This window comes from Elephas maximus, chromosome 9, assembly GCF_024166365.1.
Source record: "Elephas maximus indicus isolate mEleMax1 chromosome 9, mEleMax1 primary haplotype, whole genome shotgun sequence".
Lineage (NCBI taxonomy): Eukaryota > Metazoa > Chordata > Mammalia > Proboscidea > Elephantidae > Elephas > Elephas maximus.
Window position 1 is genome coordinate 44,472,851 of NC_064827.1, and position 19,554 is coordinate 44,492,404.

The following is a 19,554-nucleotide window of genomic DNA, read 5'->3' on the forward strand; positions in this document are numbered from 1 at the left end:
TATTGAGGCTTTTGGACTTTTCACCTTGCCCAAGTAAAATCTGTGTAGCTTCCTGCAGTTTTCCTTTCAGAATGAATTGCCTGGCACAGCTGCCTGCTGGAATAATGTGGTGCCACAGTAGGCAGAGCCTTTGCCCTGCAGGGAGTAAAGGCCAGGATATTCCCCCAGGCCTGCTGGGCTTCTCTGCTTTTCACAGTCTTCTATAACTCCTCCTCAGTGAGCCTAGCACCCCTACCCTATGGCCCCGGTCGAGAAGTATGTCCCATCCCAGAGCATGGGCCCAGGTCCTGTTCATTTAGGGTCCCCTCAGGCATCCTCTCAACCACCTACCGCCATTACCAATACCAAAGAAAGGCTTACGGGGCCTTGTGTTGCTGGTAACATCAGTTTTATTGGGTTGTGGGTGGCAACTCTAGCCTGGCTGGGGCAGGGCCAGCCCTCAGAGGTTGTTGAGTTCCAGCAGGGTCTGGTCCAGGGTCTGGTGAATCTCCACATTCTCCTCCTTGGCACTGGCCAAGGTCTCTGTGAGGAGAAGCAGCACGTGAGGAGGGGTAGAGGCACAGAAGGAGGGGACATGAGGGAGAAACATAAGGGGGAGACATAGGAAGACACAGGATTCAGTGGTCTGATTCTTAGGATCCTAGGGCAGGGACTCACCAAGACAAAGGGAACAGAACAGACATGGATGCCTCAAGGAGGGGTCAGGGGTCATGGAGGTAGAGTTGGAAGGCCTTAGTCATACACTAATTTGGTCTCCTTCATTAGAAGGTTGAAGAAGTTTGAAACATAAGGAAAGACAAATACTGAGCCAAGAAAGGGAGGGCCAGACAGGCAGACAGACAGACTTGAGGTAGAAAACAGACCTGTAGCTGCAGTGAAAGCCCCATGTTGCTGGCATCCATTTTTCCGAACTTCATCCTAGACCTTTCACAACCTCTTGCCCCTCCCCTGCACTTCACCTCCCCATTTCCTTTCCAGTCATTCCATTAGATCCTGGAACCCCAGGTAGGTACTCCCGAGGTCAGTGACAGGCCTAGGGTCTGTGATAGGGTGTGTCTCTCAGAGGCACCAGTGGGGGTTACAGTGCTTGATGAGGGTCACACATGCCACATGCAGTAGTGAGAGTCAGAGTGTGACAGACTAGTAGTGCCCTGTGGGGAGGGGGTTTCAGTGTGGCACACATGCTTGTGGGTGGGCTCAGTGGTGGGGGGTGTTTGTAAGAGCCAGGGGTCTCAGGAGTCAACCAGTGCTCTGTGGGGTGATGGAAGTGCTCTCTAGAGGACAGGAAAACAGCATGGAGACCAAGTTAAGAGTTTATTAAGCAGCAGAGAGAGGTGGGTACTCATGGGTGGTGGGGAGCAGATGGACAGAAGGATGAAGCAAGTGCCAGGGTGGGGGCAGCTGTGATGGGGGCTTTCCCTAGGCTGCTCCCAGCCTGACTGTGCAATCTCGCCAAGTTCTGCTCCTCCTGCCTGCCCCGATAGTGAGAATGGAAAGGAGAGGAGAGAGGGGGGCTGAGGGGCCACAGTGGTGTGAGGCTCAGAGAGAGGTGATGTCGTTGAGGGCGTTGTCCAGCTCCTCGCTGATGGCTTTGTACTTCATCTTCTGTGCATAGACTTCGTCTGGGGGGGTCCAGAGGGAGGGGGCCAGGTGGGTGCGTGGGGCGAGGGAATGTAGGGAAAGAGGAAAGGAAGGAGACAGGTTAATGGAAAGAGAAAATGAAATCAGAGACAGGTGGACAAAGACAGAGTGAGAGAGGCCAGAGAACAGGCTGCATGGCTGTCAGGGCTCCCTCCTCCCCTCTCTATACCCCTCTCTTTTGTCCTTCCCTGTACCCCAAATTGGTTCTTCCTCCAGGAGCTCCTGTCTCCCCCAGGGACCTGGGGGCACAGTGCTCTGGACAAGCAGGAATGCTTCCTTCGGGAGGAGGGTTAAGGGTGCTTAAGAGCCAGAAAACTCTAAAGTCCTAAAGTTGGAGATAGAATTGGGGCTTGCCTGAGAAGGCTAGAAGCAAGAGAAGTGGGAATTCTGAAAGTTAAAGAGTTACTATAGTATAAAATAGAAAGATATTTTAGGCACAAAGTTGCTGATAACAATTAGAAATAGCCACAAACTAGCAAATACCTGGATGTCTGTTTTTCTCCAAATCTAGCTTAAGAGTATTTCCCATGAATGTTGTCATGCAAACCTAGATGTTCAATCAAACAGCTCTCTATTCACAACAGAAGTCTCTGTGATATAACTCTATTGTGTTGCCCTTGGAGATGAAACTGTCAAGATTAGTGCCACCCGAAGTGTGGTCTGTGGACCAGCAGGACCAGCATTACCAGGGAGCTTGTTAGAAATACAAATTATCCAGCCCAAAGTCAGTAATTGCTTCCATTCTAAAACCTCTCCAAGTGATTCTCAGGCATAAAGGCTAAAGTTTGAGAAGCACTGGAGTGGATGGGCTATAGCCAGTTACAACTACTTGAATAAGAGGCATAGCCCACCGGAATCTGTGGACTTTGTGATGTCCTAGGTAGTCCAATCCTAGTTTAGTGGTGGCAAATGGAAGGGGATGGGGAGGGACCCCAGGGGATGCAAACCTCCTGAAAAAGGTTCGGGGGCAACGGGGAGTATCATTTTACCTTCTAGGTCATCGATGGTTTTCTCCAGTTTTGCCACAGATCTTTCGGCAAATTCTGCTCGGGTCTCAGCCTGGGAGTAAAGGAATGATAGGAGAAATGGCAAAAAAAAAATTAGACTCTCCCAGAGACCATCCATCACCTAAGTCAACCTTCTCTCCATCCGTATCCCTAAGACCCCTGCCACAGACAGTCTCTGGCAGGAATTAGGGTGGTTTAAGGAGCCCTGGTGGTGCAGTGGTTAAGAGCTATAGCTGCTAGCCAAAACGTCAGCAGTTCGAATCTACCAGCCACTCCTTGGAACCTCTGTGGGGCAGTGATACCCTGTCTCATAGGGTGGCTTTGAGTTGGAATTGATTCCACGGCAACAGATTTGGCATTTCTTCAGGTTTAAAGAGGGACTGGGAATTGGAATGAAACTCTTACCTCCTTCAGTTTCTCCTCCAGCAGTTTGATCTCCTCTTCATATTTATCCTCTTTGGTGGAATACTTTTAGGGACATACACACTCCATCAGTATATTGCCTCCATGAGTCCTTCATTTCTCCACTGAGCCCCACAGGCTACTCATAGTCTTTCCTCCATGAATACCCAGCCCTTCCCTGCCTGGGCACATTACTTCCCCTGCAGGACCCCCATCCTCACTGCCCCGCTACCCCCCTCTACCTTGTCTGCTTGGGCCTCCAGGGATTTCAAGTTGTTGGTAACAATTTTCAGTTCTTCCTCTAGGTCCCCACATTTACTGCAGGGGGTGTGTGGCAGGGTGGGGTGTGAGGACACAGTGGGGCGAGGCAGTGGAGATGGCACAGTGGGGGAGGGGTGGAGGAGAAAAGAGAAGAGCAGAGTTGTGAGAGTGACAGCAGGCAGAGTTTGGAAGCCCCAGGCCCTTCCCAATGCCCACAGATGAGAGACAGCAGCCTGAGATGGAGAGGCAGATGCGCTGAGAGAGGGCGCCATTGCCCAGAGAGGATACTACCTCCTCCTCTGAGGCCATCAGGGACTTGAGGGCCTGGTCCATGGTTCGAAGTTCCTCCTCCAGCTGCCTGGCTCGGCTAGGGGCAGCAGGCAGGGGTTAGAGGACAGTACCTGTCCCTATGGCCCCAAGCTTCGAGAACTGCCTTACCACTGTGCAGTGTGCCCCATAGCCTCTGGCTTGGCCAGGTTTCATTTGCCACCCAGGGTACCCTTACCTCTCAGCCACCTCAGCCCTCTCTTCTGAGCGTTCTAGCTCTCCTTCCAGGATCACCAGCTTCCTGGCCACCTATAGGGCATAGGGGAGAAGGTCAGTGGTGAACCACTGGGAATGTCTGGGGCTTGGGAGCGAGAAGAAAGTGGGGCAGAGCCGTCACCTCCTCGTATTTGCGGTCTGAGTCCTCAGCAATGTGCTTGGCCTCCTTCAGCTGCATCTCCTGAAGCTCCATCTTTTCCTCATCCTTCATGGCCCGGTTTTCAATGACCTTCATTCCTCTGAGAGGCAGGGGGAGGGGTGTGAGTGGGTTCAGGACCGGCAGAGACAGGCTTCCTCCCCCCTGGACCATAGGGCCTGCCCTGCCCACCTCTCACTCTCATCGGCTGCCTTCTCAGCCTGCTCCAGCTTTTGCAGGGCAGTGGCCAGACGCTCCTGTGCCCGGTCCAGCTCCTCCTCTACTAGCTGAATGCGGCGGTTCAGGGAGGCCACATCTGCCTCGGCCTGCAGGTCAAAGGTCAGAAAGGCTTTGTCTGTCTTGAATAGGGTTCGGAGAGGCTCCAGAGGATGGCAAGATTATTGTCAGAAAAAACCTAGCCTTCCTGGCTTCCAGAATTTCAACCTATAGTCTTCTCCCAACCTACCATCTTCTGTCCAGTCTCTGGGCTCTAGTCAAACACTCATTCCTTGTCAAGCTCCACTCCCCTACTACAGGGCCTCTTCTGGCACTGTGCCTAGTTAGTCTCCTGGTGGTTCCTGGCATACAGGTCCCTCTGTCCCCACTGATCAGATATAGCCCTGATTCCTCTACAGCACAGCCTGATCCAGGTAAGGTGGCAGAAGATTAGGCCAACTAGACCTCACTGCCGCTATGGATAGCCAATCATAGAATCAAGTTCTGTGATGTCACCGGCTGCCAGAAGGACTCCAAGAAATGGGCCCTGGAGGCAAGCCCAGCCTGTGTGGAACATCCACCACTCTAGCACAGGACTCCCTGCCAAGGCCAGGAGGCAGCTGGGTGCGGGGCAGGAACAGTGTGAATGACAAGTACTTAGTCCCTGGAGGCTAAACCACGGAGGTTTTGGAGATCCATGAGAACTCATGATGCCTGAGAAAAAGACATGGCAGAGCATGAAGGGACCCAATAAAGGAAAATGAGAGAGGCGGTGAGGTAAGGTGTTAAGAGCATCGGCTCTGAGTCAGAATGTTATCTTTGATCCACAGCTCAGCCACTCAACACTTGTGTGACCTTGGACAACTTATTTAGCCTCTTTAAGCCTCAGTTTCCTCCTCTATAAATTGGAGTTGACCATAATAGCTCCTCTTTCAAAGAGCTCTTCTCAGATAATACAGTGCTTCTAATACTTGATTAATCAACAGGACCATCTCGGAGGCTCATCAAACCAAACGGTTCTCTAGCTTCATGCGAGACCACTGAACTGGGATCTCCAGGGTAGGGGCTTGGCAAGTTTTTTTTTAAAGCTCCCAAGTAATTCTGACGATGATTACTATTTAGGAAACGGTAAAACAAAATGAAGAAAGCGGTTGAACACATTGCCTACAGTCAGCACTCCATAAACATTAGATTATCCCTACCTCTCCCTCAAAGACAAAGACATAGGAACCCTGAGATTTAAAACTGGAAAAGAGAAAGGACCAGTGTAGGGGAATGGAAACCAACAAAGAAAGAGTGAGTAGAGGGGAAGAGATGGGGCTTCGTTGCCAGGTGGCAGCCCTGAGGGTAGAAGGGGTGGAAAACAGGTCCCGGGTGGTACTGTAGGGCAGGAGGAGGTCAGCACCATATATAGAATGGAGATTGTAGCTGGTCCTCCAGGTGCTGAAAGCACCTGGAGCTTGGCCACCTATAGTGACAAGAGCCCATGATGGGCACAGGGCCGAATGACTCAGTGTGGAAGGATTCTGGGGACAGCACTGGGGGTTAGGAAGAATGACTCTGGGGGACATTGGGGTCTACTTTAGACAGAGATGAGACTCTATAAAAGGAAAACCCTCTTCATGGTGGTGAGGCAATGAAATGACTCTGAAAAGCCTGGGAAGTCTTGGGGTCCTCATCACTGTACTGGCATTCTATGCATTTGCCCTTTCCTGGTCCTCAAGGCTCTTTCTGGTTGTGGATGCTGCTCTCTAACCAAAGGGCACGAACTACTATTCCCACTGGGCAAATGGGAGGCTATAGAGAAGGGAGAAACTGAGACACTGTGTAAGTTAAGTGCTATGTTCAAGGTCACACAGTAAGTTCGGGCAGTGTTTCCTATCTGCTCCTGGCACTGTTGTCCTGCTTCCCTAGCTCTGTCCCTGTCCACCCCTCCTCCCCTCCTGCCCCCACCAAGCTCCTTGGGTTTCCAGTCCTGCCTCCAGCTGCCCTGGGCCTTGGTTATTTATAGAGTGTCAGATGCCCAGGGTCGTCTTCCCTAGCAGCTGCAGGTCAGGCCCCTCCAAGTGCCAGGGCTGGTGGAGAACCAAAACTGAAGGCTGGAGGTCAGAGAGACCCGATCCTGGGGTAGGGGTGTTGGGGAACATGGAAAAGGGTCAACACAGTGATGTCATCTCTGATGCTCAGACCATGCCTTATGCTAATTCCTCCATACATCCCAACCATATTCATCTTAATCTTAAAACAACCCTGGGTGGAAGGCAGATGTGGAAACTGAGGCAGAGAATGGTTAAAGTCCTATGTCCATATGGCCATTCTCCTACCTCAAAGTGCGGGTTGGGAATGAAGGAAGTGAAGAAGTCTGGTTGGGTTGAGGGTGGGCAGAGAAAGCTCAGAGTGGGCAGGAACTGCCAAGGTGGCTGCCTTGGCATTTGTGGCCCTGTCACTCTGCCCTGTGGCCTGGCATGGTCTCAAGGATGACAGCTTAATGAGGGTAAATGAGGAGCCATTAGAACCTGAGCTGGGGCCCCAGTGTACAGCAGGGTTGCTGGAGCCAGGAGTCAAGGCCAGGGAATTTCTAATGGGCCCTCAGCAGTATAAGCTCAAGCTAGGGTCCCATCTTTGGATTCCTTTCCCTCCCTTGTCTCCCCACACATCTCACAAATGTAGCTGCAGTCTCCTCTCCATTTTCAACTAGAGGATTAATTGAGGTCTATGGTAAATTCTTATACCACTCACCACCACAATGACTCACTGCTTGATCACTGTGCATTCTAAGAGCTGGAACCAAACTGAATTACTAGGCTAACTCTTCTGGGGTAAGTGGTAGGTGGTTTTGATTTATTGGCTGTTTTGGATTATTTGTGCAAGCTTGCCCTAGCATAGGTTCCTGAGAGGAAACCATTTCTGTCCTGGTGCTGGGGAGATCTAGGGCCCCTTGTCCCCCCCATCCCATGCATGAGGCCCCTCCCCAGTGCACTAACTCCTTCATATCCCCCAGGCCCACACTCACGTCTGTGGCTTTCTTCTCAGCCTGCTCCAATTTCTCCTGGGCATCCTTCACTGACTCAGAATACTTTTCCACCTCGTCCTCCGTCCCCTTCAGCTTCTTCTGGAGGGCTTGCTGCTCCTCCTCCAGCTGGGACAGAAGGGCTTTAATCAGACAGGCCTGGGTAGGGGCCTGGGCCCAGGCCCAAAAACTAGACAGGGATGTGGGGGGGGCGGGGAAGTGCTAAGAGTTAGATTTGGAGGTTGGTGCATATGAAGAGGGGTAACAGAGGAGGGACAGTCCAGTCAGGGTGTTGGGGGGACCCAGAGGGGGAGAAAGAAAACTTCAAGTCCAAGAAGCAGGGCCTATCATTGCCCTACAAGAGCAGAAGTGGAAACTGGGGGGTTGGGGCTCCCCAGGCTTTGGTTGGGGTGATGAAGGGTGGCCTGGCTAAGGCCCAGGGGTTCTGTGAAGGCCCAGGCCCCCACGCTGGGCAGGAGAGCCTTGGAAAGCAGTCTTGAGGCTGGGGGAAACAGGACCAGGGCCCACCCCGTCCTCGGTGGTGGGGAGGGGCTGCCCTGGGCCCAGCCCCCACCTGCTTGCAGCGGTCCTCAGCTTGTTTCTTGTCGGCCTCGGCCTGCTCGGCGCGATCGATAGCATTCTCCTTGTCCAGCTTTAGCATCTGCATCTTCTTCTTGATGGCGTCCATGGCTGCGGTGGGGGGTGGGCCGGCGGGCGGTGCGGACCGGGTTAACTGGGTTGGCTGCGCAGACCGGGCGCACAGACGGCGGGTGAGGAGGGCCGAGCGGGACTGGGTTGTCCCAGCCGAGCGGGCGCCTAAAAGGCAGGGAGGGACCGGGCGGAGCCGGGGGCCGGGACCCTCCCCTGCAGCAGCCCGAACCTTGTAGGGGCAGAAGCACAGCCGGGCCGGGGCGGGGGCGCGGCCGGCCCCTGCACCCACCCCCTCGGGACGCCTCCTTCGGGGCCCCGCCCCCAGCCGTCGGAAGGGATAGTAGCGGGACCTTGTGCGGGAGAAGGCCCGGCGCTGCAGAGGGGAGAGGACCCTCGGGCTGGGGCTCCGTGCTGTCTCTGAGTGACAGCCGGGCCCAGTTGCAGCTGTGGCTGGGGCCCCTGGGGCTATTTTGGGGCGTGAGCTCATGGCAGCTGCCCTGGCGCGGGGACCGGCATGCCCCTCCTCAACTGCGGCAGCCGCTGCCCTTAATTTAGAAGTTTCCCGTAAATCCTCCCCCCCGGATTAAATGTCTCTTGGGAAGCGGGGCTCCTGTGCAGTTCAAGTGCCTCAGTTTACCCCGAGTCTCAGACTTTAAAGTGGTGTTACCTATGTGGTGGTAGCGGAGAATCTGACCAGGGACTTGGGGAAACTGAGGCAGGAGGGGAGCCCGGCACTCGGTATAGCTCTGGGGGCCGGCCTGACCTCTCTCTTCCCCTCCCACCCCAGTCCCCGAAGCCAGTGCTGCTGGTCTACGCTCGCCCGCGGCTCGGGACCGGCTGCACGCCGCGCCACCCCGCCTCCCACGTGCCCCACATATTTTCCACGCGGCCTGGGCGGGGAGGGACCCCGCGTGCTCCCCCGGCACACGCCCTCAGCACCCCCTCCGGCTCTGTCGGCCCGCCCCCTGCTTGCCCCTTCCTTCCCCCTTCTCCGCCCCTTCTCCCAGCGGACTCTCCTCTCTTCCCTAGTGGGCCAATTTTACGCCGAAATTCCTTTTCTGCCCTTTTTTGGGATGTTTCCCGGTGGGGAGGCGGGGCCGGGCTGGGGCAGGGAAGGCGGGGGGCGAAGGGAAGTTACTGAGCTGCCCGGCCTCGGGACCCCGGCGGGGATGCTCCTTCCGACCGAGGCCGAAGAAACTGCTCCCGGAGCCGGTCCTAGGGCTCGGGAAGTCTGAGACGCGGGGCGCGCGGCTGTTTTTGTTTTTCCTCAGGCCGGGGTGGGGGAGAGGAAGTGGTGAGCCGCTCGGAAGGAGGGGTAAGGGGAGACGAGACGAGGCGGAGGAAGCCTGGGGGGAGCGGTTCGCTTAGCTCCCCGGAGGCTGCAACAGCCGGTTGGGGGGGGCCTGGACTTTGCTGGTGGAGGGGGGAACCGTGGGAACCCGGGGCTGGGGCTGGGGGAGGGGGCGCGGAAATGTATTCAGACCTGCTCAGCTGTCGGCCTATTAGACATGGCAGAAACTTAACCTCACCAGTGGTCACTTTAACTTGGTATCCCTGTGTACCCCAAAGGCCACGAAGGACACCTCCATCTACCCAGGGGCCTACGCCACACCCCTTGGAGTCATCAGCGCTCCCTGACTTTCTACATCCACTTAATCCTGTGGTTTCTATCTCCTAGTAATTAGATTCCTCCTTGGAATCTGCTGTAGGGGCGCCTCGGGCAGCTCCTGCCTAGGTCTTGGTTCCCCAACTCATTCATGCATTCAACTGTCCCTCCACTTGGCTGCCAGAGGTCTTTTTAAAAGTTGATACGAACAGGAAATAAAATCCTCCAAAACTCCTCCTTACTCCTACACCCCCAGGGTAAAAATCCATATTTCTTAATGTGGTGGAGAAGGTCTTTTGTTTTGGCCCTGCCTACCTCTCTAGCTTCATCTCCTTCAAGACTAACTTCACCCCCAATACATAGACTTGTGCCTCATGCTGCATTCATACCAGGGCTTGGAACAGGTTCGTTCAGGTTCGAACCCCTGCTGAGAATTTGCCTTTCATCCCGGATATACTGAATCAGAATCTGCGTTTTAACAAGATCCCCAGGTGATTCCTACCTACAATATTGAAAACCACTGCTTTACTAGTGGTTCTCAGAACTGGTTCCTAACCACCAGCATTAGCACTGCCTGGAAACTTGTTAGAAATGCAAATTCTCAGCTGGAGTTTGAACCAGAACAAACCAGTTTGAAGCCCTAATTCATACTGAGATAGGAGCTGGAGCTGGAAACAGCCATACTTTTCTTAAAGCTTCCACACTTACACATTCTGTTCCCTTTCCCTAAAATACCCCCCCACCCCCTACCCCAGGTTACCTGTGGCCCTTAGATTCAGATCACTTATCAGCTCTTCTGGAAGTCTTCCCTGGCCACCTCTCCTCTCACCCCTTCACTGCATAGGTGTTTGTTCCTGGTGCAGGCTCCTCATTCTCATCATCATAGTCCACATTATAACTGTTCTTGTTCTTGCCTGTCTCCTCAACTGATGCGTAAATTCTCGAGAGCAGGGACTGTATTTTTCAATTCTGAATCCTCAACGCCTCACACAGCACCAGGCATAGAATACCTACCCATTGCCATCGAGTGGATTCCAACTCATAGCGACCCTATAGGACAGAGTAGACCTGCCCCATAGAGTTTCCAAGGAGTGCCTGGTGGATTCAAACTGCCGACCTTTTGGTTAGCAGCCATGGCACTTAACCACTACACCACTGGGGTTTGGAAGCATAAACTTGGCACTTGGCAAATGTTTGCCAAATAAATGGTGATTCTTATGTACCAGGTTCCAGGTACAGGAGGATAACTAAGATACTGTGCAGCTCTAGAGTAGCTCACAGTCTAGTTTTAGTGGTTCTCCAACTTTTTGAACTTAGAACCTCTTTACACTCTTTAAAAATTATATTGATACTTACCTCAAACCAAACCCATTGCCGCTGAGTCAATTCTGAGTCTTAGCAACCCCATAGGACAGAGTAGAATGCCCCACAGAGTTTCCAAGGAGTGGCTGGTGGTTTTGAACTACCAACCTTTTGGTTAGCAGCTATAGTTCTTAGCCAGTGCATCACCAGGGCTTTTATTTAGAGTCTTCCTCTTTTTCCCTGAAACTTTACCACGCGTGATGTCCTTCTCCAGGGACTGATCCCTCCTGACAACATGTTCAAAGTATGTAAGATGTAGTCTCGCCATCCTTGTGTCTAAGGAGCTTTCTGGTTGTACTTCTTCCAAGACAGTCCATGGTATATTCAATATTCTTTGCCAATACCACAATTCAAAAGCGTCAATTCTTCTTCGGTCTTCCTTATTCATTGTCCAGCTTTTGCATGCGTATGAGGTGATTGAAAACACCATGGCTTGAGTCTGGCACACCTTAGTCCTCAAGATGACATCTGTGCTTTTTAACACTTTAAAGAGATCTCTTGCAGTCAATTTTCCCAATGCAATGGGCCTTTTGATTTCTTGACTGCCTGCTTCCTTGGGTGTTGATTGTGGATCCAAGTAAAATGAAATCCTTGACAACCTCAATCTTTTCTCCATTTATCATGATGTTGCTTATTGGTCCAGTTGTGAGGATTTTTGTTTTCTTTATGTTGAGGTGTAGTCCATACTGAAGGCTGTGGTCTCGGTCTTCGTCAGTAAGTGCTTCAAGTCCTCTTCACTTTCAGCAAGCAAGGCTGTGTTATCTGCGTAATGCAGGTTGTTAATGAGTCTTCCTCCAATTCTGACCCTGTTCTTCTTCATATAGTCCAGATTCTTGGATTACTTGCTCAGCATACAGATTGAATAGGGATAGTAAAAGAGTACAACCCTGACAAATACCTTCCCTGACCTGAAACCATGCAGTATCCCCTTGTTCTGTTCGAACAACTGCCTCTTGATCCATGTACAGATTTCTCATGAGAACTTACTTACCATATTAAAAATGGAAACTCAAAAAATTTTAAAATATTTATTCAGTGAAAATAAAAATAAACCTATTATACATTAACATAAATAATTTTATGAAAAGAGCTATACTTTCCAAAAAAGATTAGTGAGAGAAATGACAACTATTTTACACTTTTGCATATCTCTTTAATGCCTGGCTTAATATAGGATGGCTGGATTCTCGAAACCTGCTTCTTCATTCAATCTGTTGCTGTATGTTGGTTTGGTTTAAGTATATGAAGAAAATCTGGTCTTACACAAATATGTAGTTGGAAAACGGAGGAGTATTAGTATAGACTTTTCAGATAATTGTGGATCTTCTTCTTTGATACTATGCCAAAACTTGACAAGTGGCAGTTTCTTAAGGGTTAGTTACAATGTGGAACCTGAAACCATATCAATGACTTTTCATATCTTACTTTAAAATCCATTGGTCTATCTTGCATTTTGATTAGATCTTTTTTGACCCATGTAGAATTTTGTAACATCATGCACTGGTCATTTGGGAAATATTGGTGCATTGTACATTATCAAAAAGTCACATTCTTTAGTATCACCATCAGTTTCAACAGAAAGTCTTAGAGAAGCAATCAGGCTCTTGGTAGCAAGTATAAGTTTCTCAAGATACTAATTTTCTCTTGAAAGCTCAAATTGGCCACAAATACTGTCATTTTTTTTTCCTAAAGTGACACATTTTGTTTCTTTTTGAAAAACAAAAAATAAACCATAGTTTGAATAATCATAGTCTTTCAGTTGTTTAAGTAAAATGGTGTTCCATGAAAAAAAGCAGCTAGTTCAGCTCACAATCGAAGAATCGTGTAAGTGCTTTTCCCTGAGATAATCATCATACTTTGGTATGCAGCTGACATGCTTTGTATGTACTTTCCATTTCTCACACAGAATATTGAAAAGACCTGTTTTTTTAACCTTTGTCAAGGACATTCTTAAGTAAAGCTGGCATTAATTTTTTAAATTGCTAATGCGTGGTGGTAAAGAATAGAATGACTATTAGTACAGTTTTGTGCCACTGCCTTGATTTTTGCTAAGGCAGTTTTACCCACCATTCCTTTTATAGCATCAGTGCAAATGTTAATATAGTGAAAAAGGAAAATAATATTTTAGTATTATTATGAAAATAATTTTTATCTATGAACCCCTGGAAAGGTCTTGGGGACTCCTAAGGGGACCACATTTTGAGGACTGATCTAATGGGTGTTTTTCCTCTCCCCCAAGGCTCCTTGAGGCATCACTAGCGAGAGGTGTGACTGGAGTTACAATGGCTGAGGATGTGGCAGGGAAGACCGAGCAGGAGCAAGCAGCTGTCCTGGAGCAGTTGGAGGAGATCAGAGACTGGACTGCCACTTGTCACAGAGGTTAAAGAAGGGATTTGATCTCCAAGGTTCTCAGCTCATGATTCTGTGATATTGAACCTAGGGCTAGGGGGCCATGGTAGTGTGTACTGGAATTGCCAGCCTTCTGCGTCAGAGAAGTGATAATACATCTCTATTTTCCAGTGCCTAGCACGGGCGAAGCTTAGTAAATATTGAATGAATGAATCACAAGCGACAGGATGGTAGAAAGTTGGCACCTTCCCTAATGGGCTGACTGGGGAGGACAAAGTAGTTCTGACTACTTGAAACTTACTCTAGTGGTATTGTGGTAGAAAGCGTCATGGCTTTAAGGTGGCAAAAGGTACCCAGAGTAGCAGCAGGTATTTGTTTTCTTACATGGAGGAAGCAAAGAAGTAACATATTGGACAGCAGGGCTGACTGAAGAATCACAGATGAAAACGGTGGCAGACCTCAGGGGGCTGCCAGACAGTCCAGGTGGTTGTGGGCAGAGGAGTATGAATGTGGAAGAAAGTGGAAACACACAGCACTTACCCCCTTACTGCCTCCCCTCCAATGAACCTCCTGATGAGTAAGGCAGCTAGGACTACCAGCACCTGCCTGGCCACTAGGGGCGCTCTGCCTCACACCTGCATCAAGCTTTCTCAGTTTCTTTTCTTCTAGTACCATCCTGGGCAGGGGTAGCAACAAAGCCTGAGAGGGCCTAGGAGTGCCCCACCCCAATCAACAGTAATGGCTGCCTAAGGCAGCCTCAGAAGCCCTGGTGGTGCAGTGGTTAAGAGCTATGGCTGCTGACAAAAAGGTCAGCAGTTTGAATCCACCAGGCACTCCTTGGAAACCATATGGGGCAGTTCTACTCTGTTCTATAGGGTCGACTATGAGTCAGAATTAACTGGTTGGTAATGTTTTTTTTTTTTTTTTAAGGCAGCCTCAGGTTGGAATTTTTGCTTGCTAACTGCCTCAACTGCCTGTGACGATTGTTCTCTTAGGCTCAGGCACTTGTATCTTGTAGGCTTATTATTTTTAGCAAAGCTGCCTTTGAAAATTTGAATCTGGCCAGGGGCTGGATTCGTTTGCGTACCCGGAGTAGATATAAAGAACAGAGTGTCCCTGGTAGCTACAAAAAGCAGTGGCAGCTGCTGTCCCAGCAACAGAAGAATGATACCTAGTGAGGCTTAGGTACTGGCCAGTGAGGTGGGGGACACCAGGAGGATTCCTTCTCAGGGGGATAACTTCCTGACAAAGATGACTTCAGGGATCTGGGTGCAAAGAGGAGGAAAGGGCCTCAGCTCCCCCGCCCCCAGTACCATTTCTGAGCCAGAATCAGGTTAAGTGACACAACTCAATTTCATTCTCTTCCCCTCCCCTTGGGTGGGGGGAGGGGAATCTCCCATCTCCTCATGAAGCCAGGCAGAGGTTACAGGTAGAATCACCTTTATTGGAGCATGACCAGTTTGGGGATTACAACCCTGCAGCCCCCCTAGGAAGCTGGGGGTGAGGATAGATAGTATCAAAAAAGGATGAGTAGAGCTGAGGTTTTGGGGACTGGCTGGAAGCCGCTGGCAGGGTGGAGCGGGCCAGAGCCCTGGCAGGTTTAGATTGAGGTACAGCAGCGTTAATAATACTCTTGGAGCGTTAATACTCTGGGGAGGGGCAGGCACTTAGGGGGCCCCAGGGCATAAAGGCACTTGGAGTCGGGCAGGGGACATGGGATGTGCAGTGGGACTGGGCAGGGCCAGGCCCGGGGCTTTGCAGGCACTTCGGGGAGTGCTGGGATTGGGCAGGTTGGGCCCCGATAGCCCAGAAAGCTTTGGTAGTGGCAGGCACAGTCTCTGGGCTGGTTCTGCATTAAATAAGCAGCTGTGCTAGTGCTCATCTCGAAGCTCTGAAGGCAGGAACTTGTACTGTTGCTGCCGGATCTGCGCCAGCTTCTTCCGTGCCTCTTCCAGCTCTCGTTCTTTCCGAAGCATCTCTTCCTGTGCTGCGATGATCTGAGGGATGGAGATCGAGGGCTTGGTTCAGCAAGCATGTGCATCAGGGAAGTTAGGGGTGTAGGGCAGTTGGTACAGCACAGGCAACGTGACTACCCTCCTAAGACAAAAGCTCACCTGGGCAATGCCCCCCACCATCTTCTCCTTCACCACCACTGTCTCATTCTCCTGCTCTTCAAAGGCTGCAGCCTTCTGAGCTGCTTTCACCAGGTTATCTGAGGCTCGCTTCACTGCGTTGCCAGCAGCCTGCAGAGAGAGAATGCAGCATGCGGTTGAGAACTCAGGTAGGGTGGTGGGTGGAGAGGGAACTCAACTCCTTCATAGAAAAGTAGGTCTGAGGATGACAGCTTAAAGCTGGACAGCCCAGGGTAAAAAATAAAAAAAAAAAAAATTTTTTTCCAACAGGACAAATCAGAGTTCCTTACCTGAAGCCGTTTCATTGCCTCAGAGTCCTGGTCAGCCTTGACCTTGCAGGCCACAAGGAGCTGGGCTGTGGACGCAGCTACCTGCTTGGCTGATGAGATGAGCTTTTCCTGGCTGGCATGGCCTTGTACAGCTGCATTGGCTGCCTCACACAGATTGTTGGTGGCTGCGGCCACCATCCGGGCCTAAAGCGGGAGGGGTTAGATTAAAATATACCTCTTACCATGGCTCTTCCCAAGTTTCTCAAGCTCAGAGAGACCTAATGGGTATTGTACACTCACAGCAGAAATGAGGCCCTGGGACCACTGCCCATCATCCAGTGCATTGGCTGGAATGGCGCCCACCTGTGGGGGAAGAGGAGGACAGTCCGCTTAGACCTGTGTTCTCCATACTCAAAAACCTCTTGGACCACGGGTGGGGGTACAGACAACAAATCTGCTGCTCTGTCCTCATCTTCTATGCATTTAGGTACTTACCTTCCCTTGGGCTACCAGTTCCCTCTGGGCAGCTGATGCAGCCTTCACCAGGGCACTGGTGGCTGCTGCAATGGACTTGGCAGCTTCCAGTATCTGCTCTTCAAAGTTCAAGGACTCATCTGCCTCCTGAAATGAAGAGACAAAGGTTGCAGAGAGAGATGCAAAGTCAGAGAGGGGGCTGGAGGTGGGGACATTCTGCCATTATGACAGCAGGGAAGAGGGAGGGAGCAGGGCTGACCTTGGGTTTGGCCCGGGGCTTCAGCTGTTCCAGCTTCTTGGCTGCAGCCTCAATGGCAGCCGCGGCTCCCAGGAGTTCATTCTCAGCAATGACTGTGGGGTCCTCGGGATCCACCCATTCTGTTCCTGGTGGGATGAAGGGGAATAAAAGGGGCTAAGGCAGGGTGGAGAGGTCAGAAGCACTGGGGGAGCAGAGTTAGTATCGCCAGAGGCCTGGCACCTGTGGGGACCATGGGCAGAGAATAGCTCAGTGCAGTCCAACCAGGAGACAGAACTCTCACCATGACGAGCTTCCTTTTCCTCCCTGCCCCTGGTCCTTCCTTACCCTTCATGGCCTCAGCAGCTTGGATGAGCTCAGTGACTGAGCCTGCCACACGCTTTGAGTGTCCCGTCAGCTGCTGCTTCAATTCTGGGCTTGGCTTCTGCAGGGTCTGTAGGAGCGGCAGGAAAATATTAGATCCTAGATTTTACACTCATCTATACAACAGGGCAGACCATGACCCGGACCCCCCTCCCAGATCCTTCCAGCACTGTGCCGCCTATCCAGGCACACTCCATGCAGCACACACACTGCACACGTGGTGAAGACAGTGGGGCTGCACCACACTCACCGGCTGACAAGGAGCAAGGAGAATGATGAAATGAGGAGAAAGAAGAGGCGATGAAGAGAGAAAAGGGAAAGGTCAGGTGGAGAAGAGGAGAGAGAAGAGAGGAAGAGGTGAGCGGCAGAACCAAAGGTGACATAAGAATGATGGGGACCCCGTGAAAGGGAGACCTAAAAACAGGAGCAGATTTGGAAAACAGATGGTGGGATTTGAACATAAAACCAGAGAGGTGGCTCTGACGCTTGGGGAAAGAGGATTGCGCATTCACGGAGGCTGGTACCAATCGCGAGCAAGTCTCGCCCTTACCAGTAGCACATGGTCCAGCAGTTCCAGGTAGCCATTGGCGCATTCCCGGCCATAATGCAGGGCACGAAGTCGCACATCAGGAGCCACTTCTGGGTGGTAAGCTGCTTCCTATTCCCCCAAGTAATATGTTAGCATTAGGATCTCAAAGAGCTCCAGATCCCTGGCACCGGGCTGCTTCCCTTCTCCCATGTTCTGCCCCAAAGCTGCCTCACTACCTCAGACAAGGTCCGGGATTTCTACCTTGCAAGCCCGGAGCATATCTGCAATAGCACGACGACTCAGATTGGCTGTGGCAATGACATCTTCCTGGCGACAAGAATTGCCAGCAGCTACAGCCTTGGCTGTTGCCATGGTGATACCCTTGGTCATGCGGATGAAATCTTCTGGCGTAGAGGTCTTGGCAGGTGGCTCTGGGGAACAGAAAACCTGTTGAGGGAGAACAAGAAGAAAGCTTTTACAGGGGCTATAAGACGGTGTAGTACTATGTACATGTCTAATTTGGTTAATTCGTGTACACGTTCATTCAACCAGCATTCACTGAGTAGATGAAGTCCTTGGAGAAGTTCACATATTCACAGCTAATACACTTTTTTTTTTTCTTTTAATACACTATAAAGCAGTTGGTCATCATTTGTGACTGAGATTGGAGAAAGTTTGCTTGTTTAAAATGGAAGAAGTAGCTTTTGAACTGGGTTTTCCTTCCTAAAATACAGAGAAGTTTGAGGCTTCTCCGTATTTGGGACAAGAGGAGATACAGATAACAGGAAGGCCACTTAGATAAATGGCAGTGCATGAATAACCAGATGTCAAAGTGGGAATGTATCGAGGAATGTTCTAGAATATAGGAATGGCAGAGAAAATGTTGCTGGGGCCTTGAATATCAGACCGAGGAACTTAGAATTTTTCATAATAGGTAAAAGTCATAAAAAATCTTGATGTATGTGTTCATTCAACAGATGTTCATTAAAGATCAACCAGATGGTAGATACTGAGCAAGGTCCTGGGGAAGCAATGGGGAACAAAGCTGACAAGGTCCTTGTTTTCATGGATCTTACAACTAATAAACAAATTACTAATAACCTATATTATATTATAAACAAATATAAACAAGTGAGCAGAAAAATTAAAGACTATGATTTGGGCTGTGAAGGGAATAAAGAGGATGCTGTGATGAGAAACAAAAAAAGGGGTGTTCTACTTTAGATAGGTGGTCAGGGAAGGCCTCTCTGAGGAGGTGATATTTAAACTGAAGCCTGAAAGAATGGAAGGAGCCAGATGTTCAAAAAACTGGAGAAAAGCAAGTGTAAGGGCCCTGCAGTAGGAAAAAACTTGGCACATTTTCAGAACTGACAGAAGTCCAGTGTGGCTGGGGAACAGAAAGTGAGAAGAGTGGGATGAGATGAGATTGGAGAAGTAGGTAGAGACCATGGGGCCTTGAAGGGGCTTGGACTTTACTATAGATGAAGAGTGTTGACAGTGGAACTCAGTGAAGGGATGAACGGAAAAGAGAATGGGGCAAGGTAGTTAAAAGGCCTTGACGATTGCCTGGATATGGTGAATAAGACAGTGAAGTCAAACTGGACTGAGGTGGAATCTTCAGAACTAGACAGTTGTTACCACCATTAATAGGAAGTGGAATGTCAGAAAGAAAAATTGGTTTGGGGGCACTGCATCTAGGTGGTGATACCAAACAGGCAGTTGGAAATAACTAAACTCAGAACTGGAAGTCAACTTCTTGGAGAACAATAATAAAAGTGGTTAAATTTGCCAAAAAAGAGAATAGAGAAAGGGTATCCGATTCTGGGAAGGCCTCTGCGTTTACTCAGTAGAAGATGTGAAGGTGACTCAACGATGACCATAGAAAAGATGCCTCTGTGAGGCAACAGAAGGACTGACGTCATGGAAGCCAAAGGAAGAAAGATTTTCAAAGAGAGGCTTGTTACTAGAGCCAGGTACCTTGGAAATGTTTGGAGAGGGTGGAGGCCAAGAAGAGGCCAATGAATGTGGTAACTTAGGGGGCCGTGGGTGACTCTAGGGAAAGCGAGAGGGTAATGGTGAAAGAATATAGAGGTTGTAAAATGCTGAGGAATAAATGGGTGAAACAGCGAAGGACATAAGTGTAGCTCACTTAAGAAGTCTGGTAATACACGTGAAATGTTCATAGTCTATCATGATCTCTTTCTCTCTGACCCAAGTCCCTTTCTCTCACCGCCAGTTCCTGCCGTATGTGTTCTGTGGTTGCCTCCAGGGCTCGTGTGCCTTTGGTGGCCTCATCTTCCACAGCTTTCACTGTCTTCAGCAATGATGTCACATTGGTCACCATCAC

General features: G+C 50.3%; 2 protein-coding genes and 1 long non-coding RNA gene across 10 annotated transcripts in view; 1 reads left to right on the forward strand and 2 right to left on the reverse strand.

Annotated features, from left to right (window-relative positions):
- Positions 1 to 340: 340 nt before the first annotated feature.
- Positions 341 to 8,745, reverse strand: TPM2 (tropomyosin 2). 5 transcript variants are annotated; one of them, XM_049896316.1, is made up of 9 exons: positions 7,791 to 8,724; positions 7,220 to 7,345; positions 4,183 to 4,316; positions 3,976 to 4,093; positions 3,817 to 3,887; positions 3,293 to 3,368; positions 3,054 to 3,116; positions 2,631 to 2,700; positions 341 to 522 (listed from the first exon to the last, which is right to left on the reverse strand). In XM_049896316.1, exons 1-9 carry the CDS (start codon positions 8,352 to 8,354, stop codon positions 440 to 442), a joined length of 1,305 nt encoding a protein of 434 aa, XP_049752273.1. In that variant the 5' UTR covers positions 8,355 to 8,724; the 3' UTR covers positions 341 to 439. The 5 variants fall into 5 exon arrangements, with proteins under 5 accessions (XP_049752273.1, XP_049752271.1, XP_049752274.1 ...); XM_049896314.1 differs by lacking the exon at positions 3,293 to 3,368 and adding an exon at positions 3,603 to 3,678 and having other exon boundaries at positions 7,791 to 8,365; XM_049896317.1 differs by lacking the exon at positions 341 to 522 and adding an exon at positions 529 to 1,622 and having other exon boundaries at positions 7,791 to 8,745.
- Positions 8,746 to 8,864: 119 nt separating this feature from the next.
- Positions 8,865 to 15,672, forward strand: LOC126082634 (uncharacterized). Of its 3 annotated transcripts, none has more exons than XR_007518593.1 (3): positions 8,865 to 9,182; positions 13,075 to 13,214; positions 15,587 to 15,672. It is a non-coding gene; the product is annotated as an uncharacterized LOC126082634 (long non-coding RNA). The 3 variants fall into 3 exon arrangements; XR_007518594.1 differs by having other exon boundaries at positions 13,075 to 13,240; positions 15,587 to 15,670; XR_007518592.1 differs by lacking the exon at positions 15,587 to 15,672 and having other exon boundaries at positions 13,075 to 14,783.
- TLN1 (talin 1) overlaps positions 14,608 to 19,554 on the reverse strand; it is a 31,287-nt gene continuing 26,340 nt past the window's right edge. For both annotated transcript variants that reach the window (XM_049895312.1, XM_049895311.1), the window contains 10 exons: positions 19,438 to 19,554; positions 17,469 to 17,654; positions 17,229 to 17,336; positions 16,643 to 16,748; positions 16,319 to 16,443; positions 16,081 to 16,206; positions 15,886 to 15,948; positions 15,607 to 15,789; positions 15,299 to 15,427; positions 14,608 to 15,181 (listed from right to left, as the gene is read on the reverse strand). In XM_049895312.1, coding sequence (XP_049751269.1) covers positions 15,056 to 15,181; positions 15,299 to 15,427; positions 15,607 to 15,789; positions 15,886 to 15,948; positions 16,081 to 16,206; positions 16,319 to 16,443; positions 16,643 to 16,748; positions 17,229 to 17,336; positions 17,469 to 17,654; positions 19,438 to 19,554 — 1,269 coding nt within the window. In that variant the 3' untranslated portion in view covers positions 14,608 to 15,055. The remainder of the gene's footprint in view (positions 15,182 to 15,298; positions 15,428 to 15,606; positions 15,790 to 15,885; positions 15,949 to 16,080; positions 16,207 to 16,318; positions 16,444 to 16,642; positions 16,749 to 17,228; positions 17,337 to 17,468; positions 17,655 to 19,437) is intronic.